The 15,477-nt window shown below is 36.5% G+C and overlaps 1 protein-coding gene across 1 annotated transcript; it reads left to right on the top strand.

Annotated features, from left to right (window-relative positions):
• Positions 1-604: 604 nt before the first annotated feature.
• On the top strand, positions 605-15,172 carry LOC115444520. Its single transcript, XM_030170318.1, has 15 exons — positions 605-784; positions 918-1,038; positions 1,455-1,576; positions 1,790-1,871; positions 3,536-3,640; positions 4,084-4,218; positions 4,619-4,811; positions 5,134-5,287; positions 5,738-5,809; positions 6,263-6,290; positions 6,588-6,643; positions 6,772-6,837; positions 8,432-8,462; positions 9,275-9,336; positions 9,531-15,172. The coding sequence occupies exons 2-15, from the start codon at positions 924-926 to the stop codon at positions 15,123-15,125; spliced, it is 6,816 nt and encodes a 2,271-aa protein (XP_030026178.1). The 5' UTR covers positions 605-784; positions 918-923; the 3' UTR covers positions 15,126-15,172.
• The last annotated feature ends 305 nt before the right edge of the window (positions 15,173-15,477 follow it).

Raw genomic sequence — 15,477 nt, 5'->3', positions numbered from 1 at the left:
TGATAGGGGGCTTACGGTAGTAAGTCCCTTATATGCGAGTTACCGTCTGGATAGGTACGAACACAATGACTATTTCTACCGCTAAACAGCAATGTACATACATGCACTTTGTGTTCCGGTTTCAAGGATATTGTAGCGAGCGTAATTGCTGGCTATTATGAGTATCGTAACATCTTATGCCAGCAGTAGAGTTCCATCAGTAGTTTATAATTCAATGCTCTGAATAGTGTTTCTACTGTTTATGGGCGGTCGTATCGCTTAATATCCGGTGGAATGTACGCCTCATTTCACAGCAATAAAAAACGGATAATATGGTGTTGAAGCTTAACATTCAGTAACCCCGTTGAATCGTGTAAAATCGAACTACGAATACAAATCGCGAAGGTTATATTACCTCTCCTCAACTCTAAAAATAATTACAATATCACATAATTAATCTAACATCACCCTTTATTATTTGTAACAAATAAATACACTTTGATCGTAGCCAAAAGGCTGCAAAGCTACTAAGAAGTATATGTGCCAATGAAGCTTTACTAAAACTTACTTCTTTCCTCTAACTTCGTGGTTACGGTCTATCAAACTGACTTGATCACTTGTCTTATTTTCTGCCAAAATTTGGACATGTCTACACATAACATTTTGTTTATTTTATAGAAAAATAAAATTATTTAAGTATACTTAATGTATTGGCCACCTGTGTAGATAAATTGTAAATGTTTAAAGTTATTATGGGAAAGCTGTGCAGTGGTATTTGTTATAGTTAGATGCAGACCGCCAACAGGTCCGTATGAGTCTTTAGGGGCTATTTTCAGCCATAGGACTGCTCATTATTACAATTGCTGTATACCTACTTGTATTGTAAACAGCAGCAGTGGTGAAGTTCAACTAGCCAATGCCTTAAACCTTGTTTCTAGTGGAGTATGGACGGGGATGGCCAGAGCATGCTGGCTATAGTCCAGAGCCTGCGCGACGCTGGGCTCGTGGTCACGGTCGTGGACGGGAAGCATGGCGGCAACAGCGCCACAGCTGTCCTTGGTATGTTTTTTTAAATGTCGACGAAAAACGAGGGTTGTTATAAGTTCTGTGTATCTGTCGAAGGCATCGTAGTTCCCAAACGAAAGTGCGGATTTTGATGAGGTTTTTTTATCACATTAAATAATGTAAACAACTAATTTCATCATTGTGGACCTAGAATCTAAGTATGGACAAAGATGTATTCTGTTTAAAGATTTTCTCGTTACTGAAGACACGAAACATTTAATTAAGTTAAAAAGACTTTATATATAATACAAATCATTTGTCATATTTAAATCCAGAATCACCAATAAATATCTATATTACAGCCCTCGCTATTGCCATGCTTCCCAGCTGGTGAAAGAGCCATCGCTACTATAATGACCATTATGAGTAGCTCTTACAATAACTCGTAACTAATAACGTTTGTGTTTCAGCAATCAACGCCATCAACCCTCAGCATCTTGAGCGCCGCTCACTCGGCATAAACACCAGATTCAAATCTATACAGCATTCCAGTACCCAGGCAAACGACTTGCGGTATGCAACCGTGTATCAGGTAAACTTATAATATGTGGAGTTGTTTAGAGCCACAATAATTTCAGTTTTGATCTACAGTACTATAGAACCGGCGCGGCCAGATTGCAGAGACTTTACTGATGGTCCTGGCATAGAGAATGTTTACCGCTTCTCTTTTTTACTGACGAATGCGAATAGATTTGCTCATCAATCTCAATAACTAAGACTAGGTGATAAAACATTTGATTTACAGCTAGCCCACTGCGGTCGAAAGTCTGCATCGCCATCAGTCCATCTACCAGAGTTTCCCCCACAAAGAGCGGCACCTCATTTAAGTTAGTAACTTTTAAGTATGGCACGGTAAAACGATAATACTGTTTGGTTTTGCGAACGATGAACCAGTTATAAACGACAACACATAGTCTTTTGACTATGACGTGTTGGTTTTAACTCCCCAAACAATATAGCTATCCCGTCTGGTACAAAATATTATAATATCCAAACTAGTTTTCTCTGCATATACTTAGTCTGGCCATAAATACTGTTACACTTAATTATAAAAAAATATTACATTTGAATTTCGAATCTGTCATTTTTATACGATTGTTCATTGTGTTTTCTCATTTTGGCGCCAATACATTGTAAAATATTTTGCGATATTAAAATGGTGTGGGGTGATAAAGAGAACCGAATCGCTGTGATAGCATTACACAAAGTAGGTATGGAGCCAAATGCAATTTTTAAAACTCTCCATACACTTGGTATTAGTAAAATGTTTGTGTACCGGGCTATTAATAGGTACAATGAGACCTCCTCTGTTTGTGACAGAAAAGATCTGGCCGTCCACGTAGTGTTCGTACGAAAAAGGTGGTCAAAGCAGTAAGGGAAAGAATTCGAAGAAATCCTGTCCGAAAGCAAAAGATTTTATCTCGGGAAATGAAGATAGCACCTAGAACCATGTCGCGTATTTTAAAAGATGACTTAGGACTTGCAGCCTATAAGAGACGCACTGGCCATTTCTTAACTGATAATTTAAAGAAGAATAGGGTGGTAAAATCGAAACAACTACTGAAGCGGTACGCAAAGGGAGGTCACAGAAAAATTTTGTTTACGGATGAGAAAATTTTTACAATTGAGCAACATTTTAACAAACAAAATGACCGTATTTATGCTCAAAGCTCTAAGGAAGCTTCCCAATTAGTCGACAGAGTGCAACGTGGACATTATCCGACTTCAGTGATGGTTTGGTGGGGTGTTAGCTATGAAGGAGTGACTGAGCCATATTTTTGTGAAAAAGGTATCAAAACATCGGCACAAGTGTATCAAGATACCATTCTTGAGAAGGTAGTTAAGCCCCTTAACATCACCATGTTCAATAACCAAGTATGGTCCTTCCAGCAAGACTCGGCGCCGGGTCATAAAGCTCGGTCCACGCAGTCTTGGTTGGAATCGAACGTTTCGGACTTCATCAGAGCTGAAGACTGGCCGTCGTCTAGTCCCGATCTTAATCCGCTGGATTATGATTTGTGGTCAGTTTTAGAGAGTACAGCTTGCTCTAAACGCCATGATAATTTGGAGTCCCTAAAACAATCTATACGATTGGCAGTGAAGAATTTTCCCATGGAAAGAGTGCGTGCTTCTATTGATAACTGGCCTCATCGTTTAAAGGACTGTATTGCAGCCAATGGAGACCACTTCGAATAAGCTTTTTATATTTTTAATTGTTTTATATTTATGTATTAAACTGACACACTGTAAAAGTAATAAATGTTATTTGCAGTTAACAATTTTCTTTTTTCTTTATTACAATATTTATGGCAAGACTAGGTATTTGGGAATTATTATTTAAAAACGAAGAGAACATACAATCTTATCTATTAAGATGAGCGTAGTGCATAAAAACACAAAATTCTGTGTTATTGCAATGGTTTATAATTAGCCTATATCAGGCTGGGACACTAGTCTACTTATCCAGTATATAAAACTGCTTTTGTTATAGCTGAGGGTAACTTCGTAGTCCCAGGGTGGAGGGGCAGCGAGTGCCAGTACACGCCGGTGAGGAGCACGCGTTCCTGCAGAGGAAATCTGCATTGGACTGATAGAGGTATGAGTGGAAAATTGCTGGCAAATAAAAAGAGATAGGACGACGTCAAGGTATGATTGCATTACCTATGAGACAGACATTATCAAATAGAGGAGTACTCATCTCTCGTCAGTCGACATTCTATTGGACCCCATTCCATTTACCATCAGGTGCGGTGGGGTCACTTTGTGGTGCCAGTTTGGATAAATCATTATTCAGGCATTAGCTTCTGGGTAATTTCTAGTTATCTTCAGTAGCTCTCACCTAAGTAACTCATTCTCAGTCAGTTCAGTATCATGACATCGGCATTGCTAGGTAGCATTTGTCAATAAATTTAAATTTTACTTTCAATTATCTTAAAACGAACGCTATAAAGTTGTTTTTGCGTTACTACTGCTAATCTGTCATTTAAAATCTCCACGCACTATTTGCACGAGAATATTTGTATGCTGTTTTATTTCTAGTGGGTTCTGTATACCGATCCGAGGATACATCAGCATTTGCTCACTCTCTCCGCAAGTACCCGAGCCTGTCGCCCAACAGGTCGCTGTCCACAGAACTGGTACAGAGGCTGCTCACTTACACACAGAATAAAAGCTGTAAGTTACGTATCTCGTCATATACTAAAACTCATAATACTAATTAATAATAAGAGGACTAAGTGACCCCGAGTATCGTCAATTTCTTAGTTTTCTATTACTATGATTATCTGATAGCCAACTAAAGTGAATTAATCTAAACACATTAACGAATAACAGTGCTTCAGATATGCGTAAGTACAGTGATGGTTTACCATGCGCAATGTATTGAGAAACTGTCTAACCAGCATAGCATTTCCCTCCTTTAGAATAAACTAAGTCGCTTTTGTTAGTACGGATCGTAGTCATTTCCGTTTAGGACCTCGCAATGCTATCCTCAGTGAAACAATCTTGTTAATGTAAAGAAAACTAGCTACACCTCACCTCATACATATACTTACAATGATTGATATTTGTTCAGTTTCTAAAAGCTCGTATCACACACGCAATGTCCGCGAGTCGAGTCCAGCTGCCACAAAACCTGAAAAAACAGACAAATGTTCCAAAAACGTCCAGACTTGCACCAGAACGAAACCAGAAAGGACAGACAAAACAATAAATACGCCCTACGAGATAAAATACCAAGGAAAACCTAGGGAGAAAAGTCGACACAGGTGAGTATCCTGATATATATCGAACCGACTTCAAAGACGGAAATTCATGCTTACAAGCTCTTTATAACGTACATGCTCACAAAATTTTAATGCTAGCATAGTAAGTAACCACACGGCACTTATGTTAATGATAGGTATAGTGTATTTAAAACACAATATTGACCAACGAGAAAATTAGGCCCCTCATAATTCGTCAGAATTTATTTAGTCTTCACTGGAAATACTTCGGAGGTAGAGCCTGAAACCGAAATGTACTCCTGTAAATATAGTCTTAGTATTCTACAGGAAGAAATTGAAACTATTGCCATCTTGCTCTTCCCAGCTTGAGAGACAAACATCCAAGTACCGCGTACGACTATTTGCGAAGGACCAAGCCTCGCGGATGGAACACCAGAGGCACCGAAGTGCGATACCTCACAGACGTCACGAAATACATCAAGGACGCCATCCGAAACATCTGCGATGAAGTTCCTATGGTATCTACTATCTAACTTAAACCTATAATAAGGACTCAAATCGACTGTAGGAGAAAGGGACTCAGATTCTGATGTTGAGTGACAGATGTTTGGTATGCGAGACTGGTGACTGATTGGGCTCAGTCTACTTTGGTTTTGTTTATAACCATGTTTCGCCATGGAGTGTTTGGCGTAAGGTCACTGGCAGAAACTGGATACTACAAGTAAAAGTCAGGGTATAATAACGAGTGTTGGACGAGGCCTTAGTCCAGCAGTCGACTGGTACAGGCCGATAATTATGATTATATTAATTACATAGCACAGAAATTCGTCATATACAGTGCTTTTAAATTCAAATTTCTGACAGTCGCTACTGTTATGGACAGTCTTTACTTTGTTTCCCGTTACTGATATTCCAGTTTATAGATAAACAATCAACTAATTTATATGCCTCTGTACTGTGTATTTTAGATGTGTCCGAGCGTGCAGACCAGGTACAGCCACCACAGAAGGATGCATCATTTGCAAACAAACGGACAGTCGGTGAGGACCATAAGCCACAATCATTGTGTAAATGTATAATAATTTTAAAATATAATATTTCCAATGGCAAAGGGTTCATAAATTTCCTTCCGCCGTCTTGCGTAATTTAGGTAATATCTAATTGTCATTAGAATGTTTGTCAGACCGCGTAGATCGTGTTATTAGTACTTATATGTTGTGTCGGGTTCGTTTTCGGAAAATTTCACCTTTCGCCACTGATAGCTTGTGTACCAGCCGCTATATATTCGGCTAGTACTCTAGTCGGGATTAAAATGCCATAGTGTACCGTACAAGTTTGTTTCCCAGATATTTACCATCAGTGAGATTGACGTGATGTGATGAGATGATATAAGTGAGATGTAAAGTCGCCAAGTCACGTCGCGTTGTAGCAGAAATAATGTCATTTTTTAAATGTAAAACAAATGAAGTTAATTCAAACAATTAATGTTTCAGACTTCTACAAACAAAGCGGATACGGAAGGTAATTATATTTTATGATGTCCAGTGATATTGTTGAAACATAATTTATTTGGAAATAGCTCTCTAATGGCGACATCTATATTTAAAATAAAACCTGGACTTGCCCACTGGCTAACGAAAAGAAAACTACGTAAAAGACATTTAAATGTTCGTACGGCTTTAGATTATGACCTGTAATAATAAATTCATGACCGAATACAAAGAATTTATGCAATGATATGGATTTTGTTAAGATTTCATAATGCTATACAAAACCACGCTATAGTTTAAACTAGTAAATGTTTTCGTCCCCAAACAGCTGCTGCCGATGTGAAAGATCCATGCGGCACGCTACGATGTGGTCCTCCAAATAATGTGAGTATTGCTATTCATTGAATAGGTAACAGAATTAATGTGTGAAATGAGATGAATGAGCCAACTGAGGGCTTGAACAAAATTGTAGGTAAGCTATTCACTTTGTTAACATGTTGCGTGGTTCCCAGATATGTCCAAAGATTCAAACACGTTACAATCAACACAAGAAACACCAACACAGCGGACTAAAGTCGGTAAGTTTCTATTAACAATCAAGTGCAGTGACTTTGCCGTGCGTATTGAATCCTAGAAACTTATATTCGAAAGCATTTCTAAGATATATGCCAACTTATATTTTATACGAAATTAATGAAATACTAAAAACCCAAGTTACGCAAAATCTAATGCTTAAGAAAATTATAAATTATTTGTATTTTTATTTTATTTTTTAAATGTAGGTACATACATAAAATAACATGTTAAATGATGTCTATATCTCGAAAAAAGCGGCGATAGCCTAGTTGGTTGTGGAACGGCTGCCGAGACGAATGTCCGCAGCTTCAAATCACCTCTGACTTTTCTAAAAAAATATGTATGTATTCTTTGTGAATTATCGCTTTCTTTAACGATGAAGGAAAACATCGTAAGGAAACCTGCAAATCTGAGAAATTCTCTATAACAATTTTCGAGGGTGTGTGAAGTCTACCAATCCGCACTAGGCCAGCATGGCCTAAGGCCTAATCCCTCTCAGTAGTAGAGGTGGCCCGTGCCCAACAGTGGGACAGTATATAATACAGGGCTGATATTATTACATGTCTGTATGTTATCTCCATGACTAAATACCGTCAGAAATACTCACCAATTCCATTTGGCATCTTGGAATGTGTGGCGGTACAATCGGCGTTAACCTTTACGCCGCTACAAACGCATATCGGAAAAGATATTCCATTTCCGCAGCTCTCTTCGTGTAGTAGTGGTTTAAGGGCCTGTAAAAAAAACTACTTTTTATTACTATTTGTTTTGTTCGAAACTGACAAAAATTTGAATCATTCACGGTGCAAATTAGTTTTTAATATCAATTACTATGTTCCAACTCAAACGAAACTCATGTGGCAGTGGGTAGGGCACATAGCTCGTAGAACTGATGGCCGTTGGGGCGGAAAAGTTCTGGAGTGCCGACCACGAACCGGGAGACGCAGCGTCGGCAGGCACCCCACGAGATGGACCGACGACCTGGTGAGGGTCGTCGGAGTCCGATGGATGAGGGCGGCCCAGAACCGGTCCCTGTGGCGCTCAATGGGGGAGGCATATGTTCAGCAGTGGACGATTCCCAGCTGAAATGACGATGACGTTCCAACAGGGTAGCTTTCACATTGCGTTAATAAATTAAATCATATACTATTCTTTACCTCTGTTAATTGTGCCAAAAAACATTCATGAATAACGAATACTTCCATCAAAAATCCCGATGTTACTCTTGATTGTTTTATCATTTTTTAGTTTATTGCGAATATGGCGTATGCGTGAATATATTTGTGACTGAAAGTGTGACGTGGCCGATGCGACGAATTCTCTTGGACTAGTAATAGTGTGTAAAGTTGAAATTACTTATTTATTTTTTTCTTTTTTATTATACATCTACGGGTCCAGTACCTTATTCAAGATTATAAATATGTGGTTTCATTTAAATTAGCGCGACATTAAAATGACTCTGTGTGCCTTAGAAAGATCGGAAGCATCCCCAATATAAGAAACTAAATAGGCATCCATCTCAAAATTTTGCAAAGCTTTCAATACTTATGTCTTAGACTAATAAGTGTACTTATACTATATCTATTCTCTTTGCAGTGTTCTGACTTCAACAACATTGAAATTCAAGGTAATCACTAGAGATTAATGAAACTAAGAGACAAGTGTGTTGGCCAATTATACCGTTATTAAAGATATTACAAAATGTATGAAGTATCTTTGAAAATATTATATTATATACAAAATCACATTAGGATATATCTACAATAATATCAATAATAAGAGTATCTTAATAATTATTTGAACATAGGTATTTTATAGATAATGTTATCCAGGAAGACGCGCCCCACTTTTTGTAATTGCTTAGGATTTACAATGTGCGTGAGCACTACGAGCGCACTTCGAATTCCACGGTTCCCTACTAATGAAATGAAAATAAACACTTTTCAATATCGGTCCTATAAAACTTACAGACATCCGAACATGGAGCCCCTGGTTTTTTATGTCGTTTTAAATTTATAATAAATAATAACAAAACTTTTAAGTAGAGCAACTTTCGTGACGTATTCAAAGATTTTCACAACGTAAACTTTACTATTCGTGTGCTGCTAATGCTGAAAGCTCGCGACTAAAGTTTCGATCAGTCGCCTTACCCCGCAACACCCTTGCCTTAAAAAATGCTGTGGTGCGTCTTCGTGTATGAAATATTTATAATATGTCATTTTAAAATAAATACCTTAACAATACATTTCATAGAGCTAATTAAAATTAATTGGAATTGGAGCTACTTATATATTGTAACTTATCGGGTGAATTAACATTTGATAACCTCCTAAATTAGCGATATAATCGACAGACTTCACCGATTTACCTTGTATATTATAATAGCTTATACAGATTTTAGTAAATAATATTAAAAATAATGATCCTTTTATTTGACAGCATGTCCTCCACCTGTGGTCCGAGAAGCAAGCGTGATGACCAAATCAAAATCATCAACAGCTGTAAGTATAATGGAACAGTGAAGTAAAACAGAAAAACTATAGCAACTGTTTTTTTTTATGAACATCACTATTTACAAGAATTTTCATATATACATACACCAGAGATTGCGGCAATTTGAGATATTACTAACTTTGCATCTACATATTTCAAAATACTCAGTACTTCCATTTCTAATTTCATTTTCCCCTAACAGCTCCCAAGCACATGTCCAGCATCTGTCAAAACTTGTTGTTTTTGCAAAAGACCCCTGCCCTGCATTTGCAAATCAGAAACAGGTCGTAGAATCCAAAAAGAAGTACTCGATTGGATTAAAGAGATACCGGTGTACTCCGATGACACAAAGGACAACAAATACTTGCGCTGCATGCTGTCGAAAAAGTTAATAGAGAACCTACAAAAGATGATAAAAGATGGTGATTTCGGAAAGATAAGAGAAGAGATCGATAAATGTTTAAACGTGTTACCAATGTGGTGCCCAGAGAATGATAAAGATAAAACTATATTTAAGAATCAAATAGCAGGAAACTTAATAACCAGATTGAAACAATTCATGGAAAAGGATTTATTTAAAGAGAAAATTATTTCATGGTTTAATGAATTGCCTTTCAAAGACCAAATAAAACCCGAAGATAGAGAAAAAATTATTGATAATTTAGTAAAGAGATTAAAAGCTGTTGAGAGAGTATCGAATGATAATGCTTATAAAGAAGCATTAAAAAATGAAATAATAAAAGTTTTGAGTGATATACCAGGAATTAATAAAGATGTTATTACGCTTATGGCAAATAAATTGGCTGACGATTTGGTACCCCTTGATACAAAAGAAAATGCACAATACAATGAAATTCGTAACAAAATATGCGAATGGATAGATACTACGTCAGAATTTACCGAAAACAATTTTTACGTTAAGGATAATATCCAAGTTATTGATGATTTATCAAAAACACTCACAGACTTACAACAGAATGTTACGGATGGAGAACATGTAAAAGAATTAATGAAAAAAGATACTGAGAATTGGTTACAAACTGTCTACAAAAATAAAAATATTCTTCTGGACATAAACACCAAAAATAAATTAGCACAGAAGTTAATTGATAAATTATACCCAACAAAACCGAAGAGCCCTTCTGATCAATATGTTCAATCTATTTTTGACTGGCTTAAGGATACTCCGGAATTATCAAAGTTTCTTAATGAAGATCTCTTAGTAGCAAAATTGGCCGAAGAATTGCAAGAGTTGAAAATGAAAGGATATGATGATGACGCTTTGCTTGAAGTAATAGAAGATTGGATTAATGCTCTTTGCAAAAAACATGGTATAGATATTGACCCGAAAGTTGTAAGAGAACTTGCAGAAAAGTTAATGGATAAACTTAAATTAAGGAAACGAAAACCTCGAAAACTAGCAAAAAATTTTCAAGAAACGATATCTGAAGAAGTATCCCGTATATTAGAAACTGATTCTATACCTCTAAATAGTAAAGTAAAAAAAAATTTACAGCACAAAATTACTAATATTTTATCTAATAATATAGAAAACGTTTTATCAAATGAAACATCGAATGCTAAAAAAGATTTAGTAAAATTATTGCAACATGAAGGTAACATGACACCCGAAGAAGCTAAAAATCTAGCTGATACCGTCATCAATTCTACTAAAACCATGCCTATAACTGAAGAGCAAAAGAAATCAGCAACGAAATCCATAACACGTGAGGTCAAAGAAGAAAGAGACGAAACAAGAAAATCCGCTACAGAATATGAAGAAGACTCAGTAGCAAGTATTTCTGACCTCTTACCAGATGAAATGATACGTGGGACTAAAGCGCAGACTATAAAGGATAATGGTTACATTTTAGACGAAACTACAATTCCAGATGAGCAAACTGGAGATGTTTCACCAAAATTTACTAAGCGAACAAGGGAAATGTCTTTAGAACCAACTCGTCAAGATTTTACTAGGAGTACTATATCCCCACGTCATGCTTTAGCCTTAGCGCCTAAGCAAAAAGAAAATTTAAGACAAAATGTGGAGAGAACAGTTTTTGATTATATTGATGATATTTTGGTTGAATTTAGTCCTAGCACCAGAGAAAATATAAGAACAAATGCAAAAGCTTTTATTGACAATGTATCACAATTACTACAGAATAATAATGATAAAGAATCAGTGCTTAAAGAAGTTCAAAATTTTTTAAACAGTACACCTGTACCATCTAATACTACACAGAAAGAGTTAGCCGACAAATTAACAACAAGATTGCTCGGCTCCGGTTTCCAAACATCAACACCTCGTAGAGATTTTTATTTTCAACCGAGGCGCCTTACTTTTGATACTTCTTTGCCGTCAATCCATTTTGACGATAACTCTCTTTTAACACAACAACGAATGCCTGAGGAGGATAAATACAGAGAAGATTTGACAAAAGTTGTTAAAAGTTGGCTCGACAAAATGCCGTTAAGTTTAAATGAAGACGAGTCTAAACGTTTCAAAGAAATAGTTATAAACGATTTAGTTGGCGATATCATTGATAGACAGAAATATTTACAATTGAATGCGAGTGTAAAACCTTCAGAAATTGAAGAATTGGAGAACCTTAAATATCAAGTCTTTCGTTGGCTAAACAAAATCATGGATGCACGAGATTTTGATATCGTGTTACCTCAAACAGAAGCATTAATGAACTCTGTTAGAGGAGTAGCCGTGCCACAATTAGCAAAACCATCGGGAATTAGACAACATGTTAAGAAATCTGAAGGACAAATACCTAATTATTTAGACGCTTTACAAGATGAAATATCAGTATGGGTTGACAACATTCCAAAGTATTTACACCAGTCAACTGATAAAAAATACCAAAACCAAATGATTAGTGAGCTAGCCAAAAATTTACAACACGTAGAGGGTGAAAACGTAGATTATGTAATTAAAGAATGGTTACAGATTTTTTTTAGATACTCTAGTCAAGATGATATAAATAAGGTAGCACAAGATCTAAAGAAAAAGATAACGAGTAAAGGTTTTTCCAAAAACCTAAGTTGGATGCTAGAACAAGATTCAAATGAATTTATAGAGGAAAACTTACATGGAGGTATAATGGACTGGCTAAAAGTATTTCCTTATTACCAATCAGCTAATGCACAGGATAGAAACACCCAAGAAAAACTTGTAGTGAGTATGGCAAAAGGACTAACAAACGTGTTTGAAACTGCTCTCACAACATCACTAAATATAAACACCAATGAACTTTTCATAAACGAAATAGTCAAATACCTTCAAAAGTTTCCTATGGATGCAAAGAAAAAATCAGATCCAAATTTCGTAAGGAATACAGCTAAACTTCTTTTACAGCATTTAAAAGAACTGCAAATGTTTCAAAGCATTTCAGCTCGTCACGCAACGATTCGCAATGATCTTGATAATAGCATCGACGAGTGGATCAATTCTCTGCCGATTGTTGACAAACAAAACAGAGATAGTAGGCAGTTTGAAGCCTTAACAAAACAATTTAAACAAAATCTTAATAACCTGAGAGGAGATGAAAAAGGTTTAAGAGAAGAAATAAAGAAACAATTAAAAATCTTACCTATAGATCCTGTAAAGCTAAACGAGGAGAATTTTTTAAATAAAAAGGTAGAACAGTTATTACGAAACATACAAGCTTCTGAGGTAGAGGAAGTACCTGATTCTCTATATGAAGATATTTTACTTGACATAGACTCAAGTTTTGGTCCTATACATACTGAAAAAAGGGCTGCAGATATTTTATCTGAGAATATTAGCAAATTTTGTGATAGTCTATTATTTGAAAAAGGAAAATTATCCAGAGAAAGCGAAAAAACTAAAGCTATGAAAGAACATATCGCTAGAAAATTAAAGAACACAATAGAAGAGCTCAATATGAACCCAAAGGCAATTAATGACGATTTTCTTTATACACATATCTTAGAAGAAAAGTTGGATAATTTGATCAGTATTTCACAACCTAGCAAAAGTAGTGAAGGTACTATAAATGAACTAAAAAAGAATTTAGTTAATAAAGTTAAAGAAGCAAAAGATAATGCTAAAAGCGAATTAGCTGGACAAATTTACAAACAGCAACTCAGAGACACTATATCGAAAACATTACCTACATCTGAAAATTTGTCACCTGAAGAATATAATTCTTTTGAAGTTGTAAAAGATAATGTAGCTGATGCTTTCATAAATTTACATTTTTATGGTGGCAACCCAGAAGAAAGGGAAAAATACAAAAATAAAATAAATAAAGAAATTTCAAATTTCTGTAACGATTACCTTAAAAAACATCCTACTACACCAATTGAGCCCGATAAACTTAGTAAACAACTATATGAAAGGCTCAACAACGTGTCTTTCTCAAGCGAAGATTCAATTCGTGATGAAGTGGAGGAAACTAAAATCAAAGATTTTATCACTGATTACGCAAACAAATTACCGCTAAATCAAGAAACTCCCGCGGAGGCACTTCAAGCATATAGAGTTATATCACTAATGTCTAAACGATTGCACGAACTGGAGAAAGAGAAAAGTTCGCTTGACGACTATGAAGGAACATTAAAAAATGAAATTTTAAAATGGACTAAGAAACTTCCTTTGAAATATTGGCGGGACGAGGAAGTCAGTGATTTCGCTGAAAAATTAATTGATAAGTTAAAAAGAACAGAAGCTTTGAGAAAATTTAATCCAACAGCAATGAATACTTTAGATTTTGACCAGATGAAACATCCAGTCCCACCCACTATATCACAGGAGCAAGATCGATCGCTCCGAGTTACGGATAACCTGACACCTCGGATCCCTCCAAGTACTCTCAGTTCAGAAGACCGTGACCATCTTCAAAGAATAAGAGAAAGATCCATCTCTGAAAGACGACCAAGAACTTCGCCAATTCGAAAAGATGCAGCCATTAGTCCATCGCCAGTTGACGCTGAAAGTCAAACGGAGATAAGATCCTGGGAAGAACGTTCAAGTATTCCAAGAAGTCCATCTATTCAAGCGGCCACTCAAATAGATGAAGCCCCGCACGTCTGTCAGTCACCCATATGCGGTCTTCGCAGACATCGAGTCAGCCTTCAATCGGAAACACCCTTTTGCCCTATATCGCCAGAAATATGCAATAAAGAATATAACTGGTCAAGAAAAGGCCAGAAGGAACGTCTATTGCCTTGTGACCTCATCCAACCCGAAACTGATCCCCAAGACTTGAGGTCATCTAGTTGTGAATGTCAGCCAAGATTCATTCCATATAGTTTCTCACCAGGGCGAAGTTCTGCGATACCGCGAACCTGTATGCCTCCACCAAGACCTACGCCTAATAGTATCAGACCTTTCCAGTGTAATTTACCGGAGGATATGCCTGCTATTGCAAAAAGACAGAAACGAAGAGATCAATCTCCACCCAGACGAGAAGAAAGGTCAAGAAAAATAGTTCGGCCACGAGGTACTGCCCTTGGATCATGGGAAACTGCTCAAGCTGCCAGCAAGAGACCAGAAAGACATGAACAGGCGTATGGTATTAGGAATTTTCATGACGGTCCTCTATGTAGTACCTCTTCTAGACGTGAAGTGCTGATCTCTGAAGATGAATTTGAAGAACAGGATACAAAAGAGCCCTACAAATGCGGATGCAAAGAGGCAGGTTTGTCTAATATGTATGGAAAGGAGCGAGGCCCCTCGTGCAGGGACGAGTGTATGAGGCGTTGTCCAAAGTGTTGTGGCGTGCACTGTCCCTATCCAACGCGATTATATTTTAGAAATTAATGTTTGTATTGTGATGTATGCGAAATCGTGAATATATTTTAAATGGATTTTGTTGTTTTTTTTTGTTTTGCTAATCTCATGAACTACTAAATCAATTATAATTAATAATTTTCGCTTTTAGGATATATTGATTGTTTTTCCAGGGGTAAATATTTATCCCGAAAAATATTTTTTTTTATACTAAGCTATCATGAGACATCATTTAGAATCATGATTGATACCAACATACAATGACATAAGGAGTAGGTAGTATTATTATATGGTGGGTAGGGCAAGTTGAGGCAATGTCATAAATAAATACCAGCTTTTCGATAGTCGATACATATTATAATTCTCTTTGAGGTTAGATATT

This window comes from Manduca sexta, chromosome 18, assembly GCF_014839805.1.
Source record: "Manduca sexta isolate Smith_Timp_Sample1 chromosome 18, JHU_Msex_v1.0, whole genome shotgun sequence".
Classification (NCBI taxonomy): domain Eukaryota; kingdom Metazoa; phylum Arthropoda; class Insecta; order Lepidoptera; family Sphingidae; genus Manduca; species Manduca sexta.
This window is presented reverse-complemented; position numbering and strand designations above follow the sequence as displayed.